This window comes from Acinonyx jubatus, chromosome C2 (genome assembly GCF_027475565.1).
Source record: "Acinonyx jubatus isolate Ajub_Pintada_27869175 chromosome C2, VMU_Ajub_asm_v1.0, whole genome shotgun sequence".
NCBI lineage: Eukaryota > Metazoa > Chordata > Mammalia > Carnivora > Felidae > Acinonyx > Acinonyx jubatus.
In genome coordinates this window covers 8,313,835-8,333,194 of record NC_069384.1, presented here as the reverse complement: position 1 = coordinate 8,333,194, position 19,360 = coordinate 8,313,835, and the positions used below count along the sequence as shown (strand labels likewise).

Here is a 19,360-nt window from a genome sequence, read left to right as displayed (position 1 = left end):
TAAAAGTATAATAAAATAAAATTCATATCAACATAAATGTAGCTGTCCTCGAGCTTTTATTAAATACTGTAGCAAATACGAAGTTTATGTGAGAGCTTCTCTGTTCCGTGTGTATTGTGGGGGAAGGTTCTCCTTGGACGAAAGCCAGCAGGCAGCTTTTGTTAATTGTGACCAAACTGCTCTTCCCTTTGTGCTTTGTGCAGTGGGCCTCCTTTTGGATCTTTACTGTTAGGAACAGTGAGGAATATTGCACACGTATTTGCATCTTCTGCTTTCCTCAGTGGTGTGCACGTGTATGTCAAGGAGTGAGGAAGTCTAGGCTTAACCTTGTAGTCTTCTCTCTCTAGTTTTTATGGAACTTTTTTGACAGCTATTGCCATGTAACTAAAACTTGAATTCAACTTCTATGATGTATGTTCACATATATATCCAAAGGTACCATTTTTTCTCACTTTATTTCCAGGTACATTTATATTTATGGTACTTTTGTTTTTTTAATTCTTATGCTCTTCCCTTTGCATTTAACCAAATCTCTCCTGATAATTTTATCGCGTTCTGTTCAAGCACATGTTAGGCAGAAGCAGAGCCAAAGATCGAAATAGCCATTTCTTGCTAAGAATTAAGGTTTAATTCTAGAGCACGAGGGCAGTTGTTAAAGTCTGATAGTGATCAGAAAATTGATTTCTTGTTCTTATTTGTCTAATTCTAGTTCCAGCCAAACAGTTACTTAAATTGGTGGCTGGTATTCTCCATTTGTGCTGTTAAAACTTCTGAATGCTGTCTGTTTGGTCTGGAGAAGTGAGCAAGGCTTAGAACCATACAGTGTAAAATGAACCACCCTTTCCTGTCAGCAGCAGTAAGAGTATTGAAAATAAGATGGTGGGGGCGCCTGGGTGGCGCAGTCGGTTAAGCGTCCGACTTCAGCCAGGTCACGATCTCGCGGTCCGTGATCCGTGAGTTCGAGCCCCGCGTCGGGTCTGGGCTGATGGCTCAGAGCCTGGAGCCTGTTTCCGATTCTGTGTCTCCCTCTCTCTGCCCCTCCCCCGTTCATGCTCTGTCTCTCTCTGTCCCAAAAATAAATAAAAAATGTTGAAAAAAAAAATTAAAGAAAAAAAGAAAATAAGATGGTGAAGTAATACCTTTAAGTTTTTGCTTTAAAGGTGCCATGTAGAGAAAGTATAATGCATAAAGCATAACTTTGGGGGTTTATGATCAGTTGTAAAATATAAATGCCCTATGATGAACTTTGGCATCTTAAGTTTCAGACGGAACACATATAGCTCTGGATTACTGAAGTAGAATTTCTTCTTTTGCAGGATTTTGCTAATATAATGAAAATGCTGAGAAGCTTAATCCAGGATGGTTACACGGCTTTGCTCGAGCAGCGCTGTCGCAGTGCCGCGCAGGCCTTCACGGAATTGCTCAATGGTCTAGATCCTCAAAAAATAAAGGTAAAATTTCTGTCTTATAACTGGCTCATCAATGCAGGAGCATTTCAAGTGAATGTAGATGAGAACGAAGCCTTTAAGGTCACTGTATTACTGTACCTTAGACCCACCTGAGATTGCCTGAATCTGCTCCAGGTTGTGAGAAGCCGGTCATGCTCTGATTCAGCCATTATGGTTGCACACATTATACGACCGGGTTTAGACTCTCTCCTTGCTCTCTACTTGGTGCTCATTAGAACGCTTGGCTTCTCCTCCTGCAAAAGTACTAAATCCAGGTTTTGGACTCACGTTAGTCACATCTTTTCATCCAGAAAGAATTAGCTAGGTGAATAGTTTATGCAAGATTAAAGGAGAGAAAATGTCTTAATCTGTCACTAGTACCCATTTATATGCAAAACAGTATGGCTTCAGTTATTCTAATCTGTCACAAACCATGCCTTCAAGGAACTCTGAGATAATGGTTCTGCGTTTTAAATACTTGATTTCAGTGTAACTGCACATCTTTGCAAAATATATTTTCTATTTCTGTTTGGTCTTATCCCAATCATAGCAATTAGTGAGATTTTATTACATTTTTTTTCTATTGTGGCTACCAGGTTTGTGCAGATTAGGCAAAATTATGTTCAAATTTTTAACTGGAGCATTTTTCTTGACAGCAATTGAACCTGGCCATGATTAACTATGTCTTAGTAGTCTACGGACTTGCTATTTCTCTCCTTGGGATAGGACAGCCGGAGGTAAGATTTGTAACAGAGATGATAAATAGTTAAAATATGCCATTTTAGAAGATATGTGAAAAATAGTTTTGCCACTTCGGTTTATTTCTTTCTGTGTACTTGCTTGATATTTTTTTTCTGAAATACCTGTTTGTGGTTTTTGGTTTTTTTTTAAAGAAAAATTAGTTTGTGATCCCATTAGAAAAAAGCTATGCCAGACGACCAGTAGAAATTTACTTTTTACTTGTATAAAAAGTAAAGCACCTACTGTATCATCACAGATTTAAGAAACATGTTGAGTGAAAAAGACAAGTTAGAGAACATGACAAACATTGTGATAACCACTTATGTACAGTTTGGAAAACTTGTGCAACAATAGTAGATATTGTTTATGACTATTTCTGCCTTTTGTAAAGGTAAAAAAAAACACTGGCTAGCCCTACATCAAGTTTGAGATAATGGTTGCATTTAGTGATGGAAGGAAGGAATGGCCTTGGGGAGACTAAGAAAGGAGAGTTAAACTTTGTGTTAAGTTCTCTTAGTTCTGGCTACCAAGTATTTGGGTATTTTATGATCTTCTGGAGCACAGGCTTCCCTTAAGCACATAGAATCAGTGTATAGGTGTGAGCACACATGGTTTTCATTACTCATGGTCCTTCAGTGCTCTCCTGCAAAGTTTCCTTAACTGCAGTGCACGCAGCATTATACAGTTGACTCTTGAACAACATGGTTTTGAACTGCATGGGTCCACTTACACGTGGATTTTTTTGAAAAATATAGTATAGTACTGTGAATATATTTTCTCTTATGATTTTCTTTTCTGTAGCTTACTTTATTATAAGGATGCAGTATATAATACGTATAACATACAAAATACGTGTTGATCAGTGGTTTATGTTATAGGCAAGGCTTCCAGTCAACAGTAGACTTAGTAATTAGGTTTTTGGGGAATCAAAAGTTACACTTGGATTTTTAATTGCATGGGACACTTATGACCCCTGCATTTTTCAAGAGTCAACTGTACTTTGCTTTCCATGGTTTTTAGTTTTCAATAAAAGCCAAAATTTCAAAATTGCTGTAGAATTACCTCAGGTATAATATATCCTTTCTATCAACTTGGGCTCCAAGCTTCCTTGGCTGAGTGAAGCCCTGCCTGCTACCTAATAAGGATCAAGTCATCTTTTATGTTCCACTCTCACAGTGGTCCAGCGTCTGAGGTTCATTTTCCTTGTTACATGCTTGTTTCCTTATTATTTTTGTTTTGTTTTTAATGTTTATTTTTGAGAGAGAGAGATTGATTGAGGGTGGGGGAGGGGCAGAGAGACTTTCAAGCAGGCTCTACACTGTCAGCTCAGAGCCTGACATGGAGCTCGAACTCACAGACAGATCATGACATGAGCTGAAATCAAGAGTCGGACACCCAGGCACCCTGCCTTCTTTCCTTGTTCTTGATGTGACAGATGAATATCTTCTATTAGGGCCTGTCTAATTCTCTTTTCTAATAGATTGTTGGAGATAGGACTTTATGATCTCAATTCTTCTATTCTTGGCAGAGTGATAATATCTTAACCATGTTTTGCTTTATCAAAATTGAAGAAATAGTTCACTACATTTGTGATTTACTTTGAATTAATGAGACTGATTGAAAAAAAAACAAACCAGACACAATAGAACTTGGACATTTAAAAGAATATCATCACTCAGGGTAGCCCCAGAAGTAAGCAGTATATTTACTCCAGGAGAGCTCTTGCTTAAAACATTTTTGGAATGCCTCCTTTGGAACTGGCCTCAAAGCTTTAATGAACTCCCATTTTGTAGTGACATTTCCTTTTTCACCCACAATGGGGTTACCAGGACTGCCTTGAGCTAAGTGTCTTTTGGATTTTTTCGAAAACAAAATTCAAAGCGTAGAAGTTTTCCATTGTTGGGAATTTTCAGAAGAATGTACTCTAAGTTCTGTGAAGCTTTTGCTGTTTTTAAGACTGAGTATTTATCTTTCTTATGCCACAAAACATTGTGGTAACATCATTGGAGTGCCAGCGGAGCAGCACTTACTAGGAGATAGGTCATGGTGTGTTTGCATCCAGTCAGTCTTTATACCATGAACTCATACCTTTTAGTTTTAGCCAGCACATACTGGGCCCTCTGTGTGTGTGTGTTAGTAAATGCTCATTTGGTTGGTTGTCTGATGTGTCCCGCACCCATGTTTCATTCTGAAGCTGGATCACTTTCGTTGTGTCTCTGAGTATCCTATGATCAAAATTTGTATGTTTGCTAAGAAAATAAAATGCCGAAGGCGTGATTTTGCCATAGAAATTTTTGGATATACAGTTTGTAATACTACACAAAAAGAATCAACCTTCAGATAAAATCTGTTCTAGCCTTTCTTTTGTAGTGTTAAGTGATCATTGTTTTTATTGCTACTGAAGGAATTATCTGAAGCTGAAAACCAGTTTAAGAGGATGATTGAACACTATCCCAATGAGGGACTTGATTGCTTGGCCTACTGTGGAATTGGAAAAGTATATTTGAAAAAGAACAGGTTAGTAGGAATTGTACTTTTTTATGCTCAGGGTGGATAACTCATTTGAAGTCTAAGGTGGTGGTGGTCCCTTTTCTGGAATTATATTGTTGTTTTCTCTGTGGCATACTATCATAATTATGTTTGCTTGGAGGAGCAGCATTTCTGTATCAGTATTAATTATTAATTGAGTATGACCAGTCAGTTCAGCACCTAATGCTTCCTTTTTTTGAATCTTATAAGAACGTTTGAAATAAGGTAATGTGACACAAAAGATTGTATATTTTTTTCTGTTAGTATATGTCACTTACAAATGGTGACTGAATTGATATAAGTTAATGCTATATAAGTCTGATTATATGATTTTTTTGGTTACCAAAATACCTGTTTCCACCAAAAGCCCGTATAAATATGGTTTTAATATGAGATATACATCTGTTCAAAGACATCATGAGTTAGAAATAAAAATTTGTTCTCTGAACTTACTCTATAGTTGGAATCATTTTTTTAAGTTTATTTATTTTGAGAGAGACAGAGTGTGAGTGGGGGAGAGAGGGAGAGAGAGAATCCCAAGCAGGCTCTATGCTGTCAGCTCAGAGCCTGACTGGGGACTCGAACCCACAAACTGTGAGATCATGACCTGAACTGGAACCAAGAGTCTTTAGACGCTCAACCAACTGAGCCACCCAGCTGTCCCTATAGTTGGAATCCATACTCAAAGTTTAATATGTAGTTGTTCTCCAGATGTTTCTTATCTTATCTTCCCAAATTGCTATATGACCCTTTGGGAATAGGATTATGCATTGGGCTTTAAAAAAGCTCTCTGTTCAGTACTTGCTTGCACAGCACATAGACTAAAATTGGAATGATACAAAGAAGATTAGCATGGCCCCTGCACAAGGATGCACACAAATTTGTGAAGTGTTCCATATTTTTGGCACAATAAAGCAGTATAATTAACTGTAAAATAACAGTAACAAAAAGAAAACCCAAAATTTCCTGTTCTACACTTGCACTCAATATAATCGTAGGTATGTTAGATTACTTTATGAAGAAATAATTGTTGACTAATTGAATAGCATTCATAGCTTTTAATTATTCTTACATTTTAATCTGTCTTTTTAGGGGAAATTTTATCAGGCCTTTGGTACTCTTGGAAGCCCACTCTGGGAGTGTGCTTAGGACTTCTTTTATATGTTTTTAAAGATTAAAGAAAGTTCTTTAACTTCCCAAAGTTAAGTTCCTGTGACCAGGCCGATTTATATAAAAATCAGGTAGAGGGAGGGGAAGTGAGGGTTTAGCAATCATCTGTGTAGTAATAGCAAGTGAAGTTAATTTCAAAGTTTAGCATAAATTGTTTAGGATATACCCTTTTTATTTTTATTTTTTAAGTTTGTTTATTTAGTTTTTTTTTTTTTTTTTTTGAGAGAGAGAACATCAGCAGGAAAGGGGCAGAGAGAGGGAGAGAGAAGTCCCAAGCAGGCTTTGTGCTGGCAGCGTAGAGCCTGACACGGGTCTCGATCTCACAAATCGTGAGATCAGGACCTGAAGCCAAAATCAAGAGTCAGACACTTAGCCAACTGAGCCACCCAGGTGCCTTTAGGATATACCCTTTTTAAAAAAAATTTTTTTTTAATGTTTGTTTGTTTTTGAGACAGAGAGACACAGAGCATGAACGGGGGAGGGTCAGAGAGAGAGGGAGACACAGAATCCGAAACAGGCTCCAGGCTCTGAGCGGGGCAGCACAGAGCCCGATGTGGGGCTCGAACTCACGGACCGCGAGATCATGACCTGAGCCAAAGTCAGCCCCCCAACCGACTGAGCCACCCAGGCGCCCCAGGATATACCCTTTTTAATGCAGCGGTCATATGCAGTTATTCACAAGTTCTAGGAATAGATCGTAATGTGTAATATCATGGGAATTATGATAAATGATAAAGTCTTTGCCATTTTGAAAAGCATTTACATTTTGATTTCAAAATAATCTGGTGTGGGGTTCAATGTCTAATATGCTGGTTGTTTGCTGTTGTGATATGCAATTTCTGGTAAAAGTTCTGTGAACTGTCTTACGGTGGATGGTGAATTTTCTGCAGGTGAATTTTTCTTCCCCATAGGCCAAAAAAAAAAAAAAAAGTTCTTAAATTAGGCAATCATTTCAAGATTGGAGAAAGCAGGAAAACTTTCTTCTCTAGTCTCAAGAGAATTATAAAGACTTGGTTAACTTTATAATCCAATATTTTAGTATTCTTTTGCTGAATGGACTATGGAAATCGATTGACATTTTTTAAAAACATAAACCATAACTAAAATATTTCATATAGTTAAAAGTTTACATACACATTTGTTCTTTTAAAATACTGCTTTATGGTTGAAGATGTCTAGCATACACAGTCTCTTTAGAATTTTTTCAGAAGAGCGATTTTTACTATAGATGTCCTAATAGAGTTTAAAAAAAAAAAGTATTTATGATTGATTAATTTAAATGAAGGGTTGCCATTTCTCTACAGGAATCTAACTTATTAGTAAACAAAACAAATAAAAATGGAACAACCAAATTGTTCAGTTTTCTGTTTTAATTGTTGGAAACTTAAAAATAATTTTTTTTAATGCTTATTCATTTTTGAGAGAGAGAGAGAGGGAGACACAGAATCCCAAGCAGGCTCCAGGCTCCAAGTGGTCAGCACAGAGCCCAGCGCGGTGCTTGAACTCACGAACTATGCGATCATGACCTGAGCTGAAGTTGGACACTTAACCGACTGAGCCACCCAGGCACTCCTAATTGTTGGAAACTTTAAATAATAAATTACAACTTTAAAAGGACTAGTGTGTACCTACCACAATAAAGCCAGTGTCCAGGCAGATTTGTGTTTTAATTTATATTACTTTTATAGTAAGCAATGGTAATGCTTTTTTAAAAAGTTTTTATTTTAATTCCAGGTAGTTAACCTATAGTATTATATTAGTTTCAGGTGTACAATAATAGTGATTCAACATGCCTGTGTTTTTTAAAGAAAATATAGGTTGTATTGAATATTTCTCTATAGTGATTTATCAGATGTATTCTTAGTAAACTTGAAATCTCTGTGACTTTTATTGTGGGGAATGAAAATTCTTATCACAGCTTTAATATCTTCTTTCTTCATAATTCTGACTTTAGATTTCTAGAAGCTCTTAATCATTTTGAGAAAGCAAGAACCTTGATTTGTCGCCTTCCTGGAGTGTTAACTTGGCCCACAAGTAATGTGATTATTGAAGAGACTCAACCAGGGAAAATAAAGGTAAACATTGATTTTTGCAGAGAACTTCTAACTAACTCTAAAGAGCTTCTAACTGCAAAAACTAATTTGCACTGACTGACCCGGGTATCAGGAGACAAAAAGGTAGGGACACCCTGTCCTCAGCATCCCCACGTGTATTTCCCCTTTAAAGACTAGTGAGAATCACTAACATCTGTTAACTGTTTCCTATGTGCCGGTCATACAACTTGCATTTATCATACCTTTAATCTGTACAGCAACCCTGCAAGATGAGTACTAGGAATATTCTTATTTTACTGTAGATTAAGTTAGGGAGGTTAAATGATGATCTCCAGGTTAAACAGCTAGGAAATGGTGGAGCTGGGACTTGAATCTCGGCATTCTGACTTGAGAGTATGCATTATTATTTTTTTTTAAGTTACTTATTTTGAGAGAGACAGAGACCATGTGAGTGGGGGAGGGGCAGAGTGAGAGGAGGAGAGATATAATCCCAAATAGGCTCTGGGCTGTGTGGGGCTGGAACCCACAAAGCCATGAGATCATGGCCTGAGCTGAAACCAAGAATCAGATGCTTAACCAGCTGAACCACCCAGGTGCCCTGAGATCATGCGTTATTGAGGAGTATGACTCACTGGTTATACTTAGAGAAAGGTGTAGCATCATGGTTTCATCATGGTGACTATAGTTATTAAGATGGTACTTGAGGACTTAGAAAATAAATTTAGTCTCATATCCAGAGGCATAGAATGCTTTGCTACTTCTGAAAAGACTAAGTTACGTGTGGATTGACTAGAATAGGCCTTTACTTGTGGAGAACTTGGCATGTGTACAGAACTTGGCTTTTGGCTGAAGCTTTTAAAAGCACAGGGGTCAACTCTTACAACTCAATAATAAAAAGACAATCCAATTAAAAGTAGCCATTATACTGGAATTTAAAAAAATAATAAAAAGTAGCCAAAGGATCTGAATACCTCTATCTGCCAAACATTTCTACAGATAGCCAGTAAGCATGTGAAAGATGTTCAACACCATTAGCAATCTGGGAAATGCAAATTAAAACCATAATGAAGATAGTACTTCACACACTCGGATGGCTGTATTCAAGAAGGAAGACAAGTGCTTATAAGATGTAGAGAAATCAGAACCCCCATACGTTGCTGGGGGACATGTAAAATGCTCTGGCAGCTTCTAAGTAGGTTGAAGATAGGGTAACCACGTGACCCAGTAGTTTCACTTCTGGGGATATACAGAGAAAGGAAATCATATACTCTCACAAAAATGTGTACATAAATGTTTATTAGCAATATTATTCATAATAGTGAGAAAGTGGAAACAGCTCAAGTGTCCATCAACTGATGAATAATAGTTAAATCAAACCATTCATAAACCATTCATAAAATTGTATAGTGGTCCTCCCATAAAATTGAGTATTATTTGACCATAAGGAGTAATGAAGTACAGATAAGTACTACTGCATGGATGAACCTTGAAAACATGCTAAGTAAAGGAAGCCAGACACAAAAGATTGCATATTTTAGGATTCTATTCATCTAAAATTTCCAGAATAGGCAAATCTATATTTTGAGACAGCAAGTAGATCAGTAGTTGTCAGGGGCTGGGGGAGTAGGGGGAAATGGGGAGGGATGGGGTTTTTGGTTGGGTGATAAATCCGTTCTAACTTTAGACTGAGGCAGTGGTTGTGCAACCCTGTGGACATACTGAAAGCCACTGAACCATATACATTTAAAAAAATTTTTTTTTCAACGTTTATTTATTTTTGGGACAGAGAGAGACAGAGCATGAACGGGGGAGGGGCAGAGAGAGAGGGAGACACAGAATCGCAAACAGGCTCCAGGCTCTGAGCCATCAGCCCAGAGCCTGACGCGGGGCTCGAACTCCCGGACCGCGAGATCGTGACCTGGCTGAAGTCGGACGCTTAAGCGACTGCGCCACCCAGGCGCCCCTATTTTAAGCATGTGGATTGTATGCTATGTGAATTATATCTCAACGAAACTGTTGAAAAAAAAAATCATCGAATGTTCTCTTTGTAGTAAATTGGGATGGAGACAGAGGAGCTATTGATAACAGAAAGCCAACACTGGAAGCATGGCCCAGGTCTCTTGGGGCATCAGTGGCAGTGGGGTAATTCTCCAGGGAATGCACAAGATGCTTGAGGGTGATAGGATCCCAGGTGATGTGCCTCTGGCAAGGAGGAGCAGGGGAGATTCCTCAGGGTTATTCTGCCTCCTCTGACCCCCTCTGACTGCCTAAAGGACACTTGAAGAGCTAACCTTGTAAAATGAGCCTTGATGATAATAACACAGGATAAGATTTTGATTCTGACATTGAAATTCTGAAACTTTTGTTCAGTCTTTTTTTTTTCTGACTCTATCTCTGGGTATGTCTCAGCCTCCTTCTGAAAGGAAAAACTTTAAAAGTTATATGTAGTTTATTCTTTGCTAAAAAACATTTAGTCATTCCTATGCTGAAAATGTTTTGATGGCAAGAGGTTATTGAAATCATAAGGACTTTCATTGACAAATTAGTGTTGTTATAATATTATTTTTGTTTATTCTTGTTTTAGATGCTGTTAGAGAAGTTTATTGAAGAATGCAGGTTCCCTCCAGTGCCAGATGCCATTTGTTGCTATCAGAAGTGCCGTGGATATTCTAAAATCCAGATATATATAACTGATCCAGACTTTAAGGTACGTAATGAACATACGGTAGGACAGTAACTTGCAGAATTATGCCTTAAAATGGATTCAAAACAGATTCTGTAATTGGAGGTACCTAAGTTCTCTGGCTTGTCAGCAGTTTTATGTCCTCTTGTCTGTACCCCATCCCCTGGACTTCTTAGGTCTATATCATCTCACACGGGGACCCAGAGCCAGTCACTAAAGAAACTCTGAGGGCAGGGAGTGACCTGAGAAGGCAGGCTAGCTAAGTCTATTTCAGCTTTCTAGCCACTGTTCATGTTCTTTAGGAACACTGGAAAGAAAATGAGGTTGTTACCTCTGATTTGTTGCAATTCTAATTTCTTATAAAATTTGAGTCTAAGAATCTAAGGGCCATTGTGACCACTGAATTCACTCCTAGAGACCTAAATCTGAAACCAGATCTGGCACTTAAGGTTACTTGGCTTTACTTTATTCAAGACAGTAGCTGCCCACTGTTCCTGGTTAGTAGATCAGGTGAATACTGTTTATACAATATTTGGTATTATAAAGAATAATGCAGCTATATGCTATGGAAATGAATATGCCAGTCAAGGTCTCTGTCTCTAGCACTAGGCATTTTGGGGAAAGATTGTACTTCCCTAGGAGAGAATGTGATGTCCAGTTATGTTTGCCAGGTGAATGCAGACAGCTCTCTCTTTTATCTTAATATGTGTGTTGTGATTGTGAGGGAGAGTGTGTGTGTGTGTAGACATCTTTAAAATGTATATTAAAAATTGTTTTAAACCCATAGGGTTTTATACGCATCAGCTGCTGCCAGTACTGTAAAATAGAATTTCACATGAACTGTTGGAAGAAATTGAAAACAACAACTTTTAATGATAAAATTGACAAGGTAAGTTCACAAAATAGCTTGGAACTTTTAGTATGTCTATTGTATGTTGATTTTTTTCCCCTGAGAATCTTCAGAAAAAACTTTAAGTGAATATAAATTCCTTTCTGTGTTGTTTTTTTTTTTTAATTTCTTAAAATATTTATTTCTGAGAGAGAGAGAGAGCATGCGTGCATGTGAGGGGGAGAGGGACAGAGATAAAGAGAGACAGAATCCGAAGCAGGCTCGGGGCTCTGAGCTGTGAGCATAGAGCCCAGTGCAGGGCTTGAACTCAAGAGCCGTGAGATCATGACCGGAGCCGAAGTCAGGCACCTGACTGACTGAGCCATCCAGGCACCCCCCTTTCTGTGCATTCTAAACATAACTAAAAGTTTTAAATTATTATTTGAATGATAAAGTAGAAAATCAGTTTTTGTTGTTACTTTATACTGGTATAAAGGCAATAGCCATAGAGACCTTTAATAAACTGTTTAACCAGTTTTTACATTGGGAATGTTATGGTTAAAAATAAAAATTTAAATGTCTAATGTTAACATTCTGATGTAGAATTGGGGTTTCATATTTTTTATTTTCTACCAAAATGTAATGAGATAATTTGTGCTAAGCAATCAACTTAAATTTGGTACTCCTGCTTCTTTTTGTGTTTTTTCTTAATTAGCAAGGTTATAATGTTAATTACCATTAGCTAGGTGTACTTTGAAAGAAGGCACAGTTTTGTAATCTAATTTGCATTCATAGAATTTGTTTCTGATTCAATAAGCTATTGACTTAAAAAAAAACATTTTCTACACTGCTTAGCCTCATGTAATCCCCTCTTATTGGGGAAAAGAGTAAGGTGCTTGTGTGGTGTCTTCTTAGCAAGAGGAATTATTCAAGTTTGGTAGAAATAAATGCTCACATTTTATGCAGTTTCACATAGTTAAGTAATGATACAATGATATGAACAAATAACTGTTGCCGTTGAATCACTTTTGCTGTGTCTTACATTAACTGAGTTTCTCTAGTTACACAATGCTCCCTTAGTGGTCTTAACCATGCCTGTGGGTTGAAATACACTCTGTCAATTAGTCCTCTTTCACTAGGATGTATTAAAGTAATACACAATGCAAATATCTCGTAATTTACAATAAAAAGAGTTCATTTCTTGCTGACATTGATTGTCCTAAAGTTGTGCAAGCTGTTGACAGAGTTGGGCTGTAGCATCTCCAGTCTACGTAGCTGTATTGTTTCTGAGTTGAGGTTGAAGAGTGACTGGAACGTGTTCTTGTGGCAGAGGGTGAAGAGGAATAGCCAGTTCATTCGGTGTTTCTTAAAGCTTTCGCGTGGACATAGTGTACGTTATGTCAGCTCACCTTGCATTGACCAAAGCAAGTCATGTGGTCAGCCCTACAGCTGGAAGTATATTCCTTCTATAAAGGAGGCTCCGAAAGTCGGAAGACAATGGGCAGGGACTTTCAGTGCCTCCCTAAAGGAAGTTTCTGATGTATCTTGACTATTTCTGATGATTAAAATGGTATGCATCTATAGATTTATGCAGAGATATAGCACTTGTTTTTTTAATCAAATAGGATTTTCTGCAAGGAATTTGTCTTACCCCTGACTGTGAAGGAATCATTTCTAAGATTATCATTTTCAGCAGTGGTGGTCAAGTTAAATGTGAAGTAAGTATCTAATAAAGGGAAAATATTACCAAATTGTTAATCAAAACATTTACACCTTTTAAAATATGATTTAAGTTTGTAGAAGTTCTACAGTCTTATGTTTTCCAGGAAAAAAAAGTTATTTAATTTAAGAAAATATAGGAAATTTTAGGATGTGAGAATATACCTTTGCAATGAAGGATTCTCACGTTCTTTAATTTCCTAAAAGAGGAGACTTTTGACATTTCAGTTTTACAGTTGGAACTCTGATAATCTTGTTTCCTTAATCCTCAGTAAACTTTTGGGTATTAACGAGGGTGGGGTTCTTAGGGAAGGGGAAGAGTTTCAAAGGATTACCTTTCACTTCACAATATGGAAGGTTATGGGTTGTTCTAATGGTATTTGTAGTTTATTTGATCTGCTCACTTAATTTTTTTTAATCTTCCTAAGGTGTGTCTATTCTTTTGTTCCTCTTTTCAGTAAATTGTTTTGCTAAAATTTTCTGGGCTTTTGTCTGGGTCAGAGCATCACCACTGTTCTCTATCAAATTGAACATTGCGGGTGCTTCTGAAATGCTTGTTGCTTGTGGTTTTGTGCTTTATGTCATGGGAGTATGAGACAAATTTTGGATGTCTTTGTTTTATTTAAAGTTTGAACACAAGGTCATAAAAGAAAAGGTTCCTCCAAGACCTATTCTGAAACAGAAATGTTCTAGGTAAGATTTTTAACAATCAATTGGTAGTTTAATGATGTCTATTAGAATGTAATTCTGTTAAATGCAGATTTCTGAATTACACTGTGTTTTAAATTGACTGTGTACACATACCCAAGTAAGTGGTGTTTAAATGAATTTTGTGGATATTTAAAACTTGAAAAGAGAACTAGCCTAGAATGGTTAAATATCAAAAGCTTGAGTAAGAAACATTATTTGAATTTTAAGTAAAATTATGACATTTGATGGTGTGAAATGACGTTTGATTAGTAGATTTGGCATTTAGATAAAAATTATACACTTAGCTCTCAGTTGTTTAAACTTTAATTCCAAAAGCATTTTTCTTTTTTTATCTCTCTTCAGCAAATATTTTTGAACCAATGACTATTTCTCACCCTAAAAAACTCAATATACTGTCAGAATTACTCACTTCTCTATATATATGTTGTTTAGATCAAATAATTCCAATGCTTTTTCTTTTTCTTTTTGGTCCTGCTTCTTGTTTTCCATTCTAAGAAGTGATTTTTTTCATCGTTTGTGACCAAGAAAAAGCAAAAAAAAAGATGAACAGAAATATTTGTTGAAGAGAATTCTTTGTAAACCATATCAACCAAATTCCAATGTTGTGGGCTATCATTAGGATGTGAAAATAATATTTTACTGTGGAATCTTTCTTTGAAATGAGTGTACATATGCATTCTCTTACAGACTAATTTTTACTATTTCTGTTTACCCTAAGCAGTAGCTTATATACATGGTAATAACATTTGTATAACCTATACATGCCAGCCTTAATTATAAATCACTCAGTCATTGAATTCTTGTTTTCATGACACAAGTACCCTAATTTTAACTGAACACGTGTCAGCAGTTTTTGATATTGAACAGAAGATGCAGGCCAAGTTCTAAATTCAAAGGGCAAATTCTAACTTACTGCTTGGAGAATGGTTTCTGTAATAGGCAAAGGAAATAGTTAATTGAGTTTTTAACAAAGGTGGATTACCACTAACTGTAAATGCTTATCAGCCTAGAGAAGCTAAGACTGAAAGAAGACAAAAAATTGAAGAGAAAGCTCCAAAAAAAAGAAGCAAAAAAATTAGCACAAGAAAGGATGGAAGAGGACTTAAGGGAAAGTAATCTGCCCAAAACTGAGGAGCAGAAAGGTATGCTGAAGTCCAAGGCATGATGAGAATAATATATTCTTGCTTAATATGTCCGTCTTACTGGGCATTGTGTTGCTACCGAATTGAAATTAAGAGTTCAGTTAGTATGTTAATACCGTCACTTTCTTGTGTTGCTCTAGATGGGGAGAAGTTGGTGTAAAGAGCACTGAATTTGGAAGCAGTACATAGGGATTCAAAATCCTAGTACACAGGGATAGCAGTACACTAACATGGGGCAGAATCTGTGTCCATGTCCTCATCTCCAAAGTGACGGTGGAAATAATAGCTGACATGCATATTCTGTGTTTAGCAATGCTCTGAACCCTACTGTGCAGATATATGTGAATGTTGAATGTGAATTAGTTGAATGTGGAATTAGTTGAATGTGAAACAATGTTGAGTTCAAATAAAGAAACCATTAGAGATAACCTAACCTAGCCTTCTGTTTTACGTTCATCTTGTCATTATTCCCTGATCTACATGGGAATGTCTCAGTTGTTATACTGTTCCTGTGAGTATATTTACTTTCAGACTTTTTTCTTTTTAAACACTTTTTTAAGTTGATTTATTTCTTTTGAGAGAGACAGAGACAACGCGAGTGGGGGTGGGACAGAGAGGGAGGGAGACAAGAAGAATGCCAAGCAGGCTCTGTGCTGTCAGCACAGAACCCAATGTGGGACTTGAGCTCATAAAACTGTGAGATTATGACCAGAGCCGAAACCAAGAGTCTGAAGCTTAACCAACTGAGCCACCCAGGCACCAAGTTTTTTTCTTAATTAAGGTTTTTTTTTTTAATTGAGGAATAGATGATGTAACATTGTATTAGTTTTAGGTGTACAACATGATGTATATATGGCATATTTGTATATATTGCAAAATGATCACCATAGACCTATTAACTTCCATCACCATACATAGTTACAGAAATTTTTTTTCTCATGACTAGAACTTTCAAGATCCACTCTTCTAGTAGCTACTTTCAAATGTGCAATACAGTCTTATTAACTGTAATCACCATGCTGTACATTACATCCCCAGGACTACTTTCAGTTTTCAGCTGAAGGAAGTTAATCTTTCTTGTTTTCTACTGTGATGGCTGTTCCCAAAATGAAATATTTCCTCTTGTTTTTATGTTTTATTTAGTATTCCATTAATGTTTCACCAGTCAATCAAAATTACCTTTTCTACTGTAAAAGTCTTTGGTGAATGTGTTTTAATTTTGCATGCTTCAAGGGGCTAAATGGCCCTCTGTAAAGGAGATGCCTGGGTTGGGAACATGAACTTCTGAGAAATTTTCCAGCTTGGAATCCGCAACTCCATGGGATCCTGTGATTTAGGATCCAATAATAAGGTGAAAAACCTAACAGTAACTACCAAATATTAATTGAATTCAACTGAATAAATGATCCCTTCAACTCCAGAAAACACTCTTTGCATTCTTAGTGATTAAACATAGTTATTGAATGTAAATGTTGATGAGGCTGGGTTAGGATTGTTGAGGAAAGTAACCCTATTTTGGAGGAACTGAGTTTTTCGATGTTACATGAGTGGTACAGAGTGAAGGAGTACTTAACTTCTGATGTGTTTGGTTTAATGTGACTGTGTTTTCAAACATATTGCTAAGCAATTATTTTCCAAATTTCTTGAGTTTATTTAAAACATTAAGAATCCCTCTGAACCGTACTTTACGTTATTATGTAATGTTATATTATTTCTTTCTCAGTTTATATCTTTGCAAATTGGCCCCGTTGCTTACTTTAACTGACCACTTTTCTTTATCCTTAGAAACTGTAGACAGTGTTCAGAGTTGCCAGTTCCTTGATGACAGAATTCTGCAGTGCATAAAGCAGTATGCTGACAAGATAAAATCTGGTATTCTGAACACTTCCAAGCTTCTCAAAGAATTGCTTTCTTGGAAGGTTTTAAGCACAGAAGACTACACAACCTGTTTTTCTAGCAGAAATTTTCTAAATGAAGCGGTGGACTATGTCATTCGTCACTTGATTCAAGAGAAGAACAGAGTAAAGACCAGGATATTTCTGCATGTTTTGAGCGAGCTTAAAGAAGTGGAGCCCAAATTAGCTGCCTGGATCCAGAAACTGAACAGCTTTGGTAATGCCACTGAACTCGAGGGCTGCTGTTTATTAGTAGGAAGGCTGGATATCTGCCTCTGAACCCTCTTTTTTTCTATCATCATATATGATTTTTTTAAATGTAGGACCACAAATTTGTCTGGTTAAAAGTACTGTTTCCTCCCAATTCACAATTTAGGTTATTTTATAGATAGGTTACAGTTATAGATAAGTTACCTTTTCGAAAGGTGTAAACACAAGAAAGTTCAGTCACTTAGAAAATCCAGTCCTATATTTTGCTACTATTTGTAAATGTGTAAACCACGTGAATAGTAGGCACAGTCATGGGTAAATAGCACCCCCCCCCCCCCAGGCAGCTGTCCGAGTGCCCTCTGGGACCGTGCAGTTCTGTAGACAGATTCCTTAGAAAACTTAGAGGAAAGAATGGATGGAACTAATTGCTTAGGATCACCGAGGGCAATCCGTATCTAAAGATCATGAGAAAAATTCTCTGAGGTTGAATCATAGGATTATAAAACTCTGCTACTACTGTTCCTGATTTTCCTAATTTGGTTGAGGAAGACCCTCTCCTCCCCCCAAGCAGCCCAAGGCCATGCGGGGACCTCAGAAAGCAGCTGCAGATAGAGTTGTTGTCTAACACTAGATTGAGAGTTTTCTGGGTACCTACCAGGGCACTGTTTACCTTGGTGACCGTGATGGCAACTGGCCTCAAATGGTAGATGACTCCGTTGGCAGCAGTTGGATACAAGGCCAGTAGGAGCCATAGCAGGGCAGTCCAAAGAGTGAGCCTGCCAGGCCTCTGCAAGTCACACGGATCTGCTGGAGTTTTTAGGGACAGGGAGCTGTTAGAATTCTAGAGTTTGGGGAGTGTATTGATAAATTTCTGTCAGTGGAAACAAAGTAGGATAGAAGCAAGCTCAACATCGTTGATAGCTAAGTGTTGCTGCTTTGAGCATAGGTCTGCATGGGTTTCTGGTCCCAGAAAATCACTCTTAAGTGATCAGGTTGTCATTAGCATCTACTAACAATCAAATAATAAATTACAATGTTATTCTCACTTTAATCTGCTTTGGAAGATAGGCTCAGGAGAAGTAGGCTTTCTGGTTATGTTTACCTGGGCAAGAGTGCCTGCCATTGTTGCTTTGGGTAAACTAGAGCATTTGAGCCTTATAGTTCACTGATGGAAATGTTAATGTGGCCTTTTGATATAATTCACATTTATTCTGAAGATTAAAGTATCATTTTAATAAGTATGTATGCATAGTATTTAAAATTGTTTCTATTTAAATTACTTCAGGCATGTTAATTAAAGTAAGGTTGTACTATAACCCTGATGTAAAACTCATATATATTTAAGGCAAGTAATTTCCAATTCTTGGAATTTTACTTCTCAACAAAAGTCTATACTGTGGAGTCACATCATGTGCGTATTTAACATGAGAGGTCAGGTCACATGCAGGGTGTGGGAAGAGGTTAACATTTTAATACTAGAAGCCATCTCGTGCCTTCCCTTCAGTGAGTACATTTTTCATGCATCATGACCACTGCAAGGTAACTATTTCATCTGGAAGAAACAGCCATCCAAGGTAATTTTGACTCAGCAGTCTGCTTCATTTGCTGACTGATAAACCATGGCCAACACGAGGTGATCATGCTGTATCAGAGGCGAGTGGGAAGACAGAACAGAGCCAACCTTTGCCTTTTGGTGGCTGTTGGTAGGGTCAGGGCTCACCGCCCCTCCCTCAGTAGCAGTACGAGTTTGCAGCTACTTCTTTCTCTGATTGGGTAGCAAGTGGAGTAACAGTGGGAATAGTGACTATCCTGATTTTGGAGGAGGGTAAGGAGCCATTGATGGAGGTATTGGGTGGGGGTGGTTACCCATGTCCTGTTTTAAAGGCATTTGGAAAGCTTTTGCATATTACTGATTTTTTGTTCCTGTGAAAGATACATAGAAAAGCACTGTAAAATCTTGCTAGCTTGCACTAATTAGGATGAACATCATTTTGAATTAGTGAAAAAGTTGTTATATTTTGAAAGGAATTTAATGCCTGCTTTCATTGCCTAAGTCTAGTAAAAATAACCTTATAAACTTTTAATATATGAGCTATTTTGTAAGAAGCTTTTGGTCCATCTTATTCAACTAATAGAGAAGAATGATTGTCATTAGCCTATCAGTGTTAAGTCGTATTCTAAAATGCAAAATAGCTTGAACAAGTTTATGTTCAAATATGTGTTTTTCAC

General features: G+C 37.2%; 1 protein-coding gene and 1 non-coding gene across 10 annotated transcripts in view; both read left to right on the top strand.

Annotated features, from left to right (window-relative positions):
- Window positions 1-19,360, top strand: part of TTC3 (tetratricopeptide repeat domain 3) — a 125,754-nt gene that overhangs the window by 55,197 nt on the left and 51,197 nt on the right. For all 9 annotated transcript variants that reach the window (XM_027041624.2, XM_053220555.1, XM_027041620.2 and 6 more), the window contains 10 exons: window positions 1,317-1,451; window positions 2,105-2,185; window positions 4,594-4,706; window positions 7,843-7,963; window positions 10,527-10,649; window positions 11,413-11,514; window positions 13,080-13,172; window positions 13,802-13,866; window positions 14,890-15,026; window positions 16,812-17,138. In XM_027041624.2, coding sequence (XP_026897425.2) covers window positions 1,317-1,451; window positions 2,105-2,185; window positions 4,594-4,706; window positions 7,843-7,963; window positions 10,527-10,649; window positions 11,413-11,514; window positions 13,080-13,172; window positions 13,802-13,866; window positions 14,890-15,026; window positions 16,812-17,138 — 1,297 coding nt within the window. The remainder of the gene's footprint in view (window positions 1-1,316; window positions 1,452-2,104; window positions 2,186-4,593; window positions 4,707-7,842; window positions 7,964-10,526; window positions 10,650-11,412; window positions 11,515-13,079; window positions 13,173-13,801; window positions 13,867-14,889; window positions 15,027-16,811; window positions 17,139-19,360) is intronic.
- On the top strand, window positions 5,516-5,621 carry LOC113594442 (U6 spliceosomal RNA). Its single transcript, XR_003414831.1, has one exon. It is a non-coding gene; the product is annotated as a U6 spliceosomal RNA (small nuclear RNA).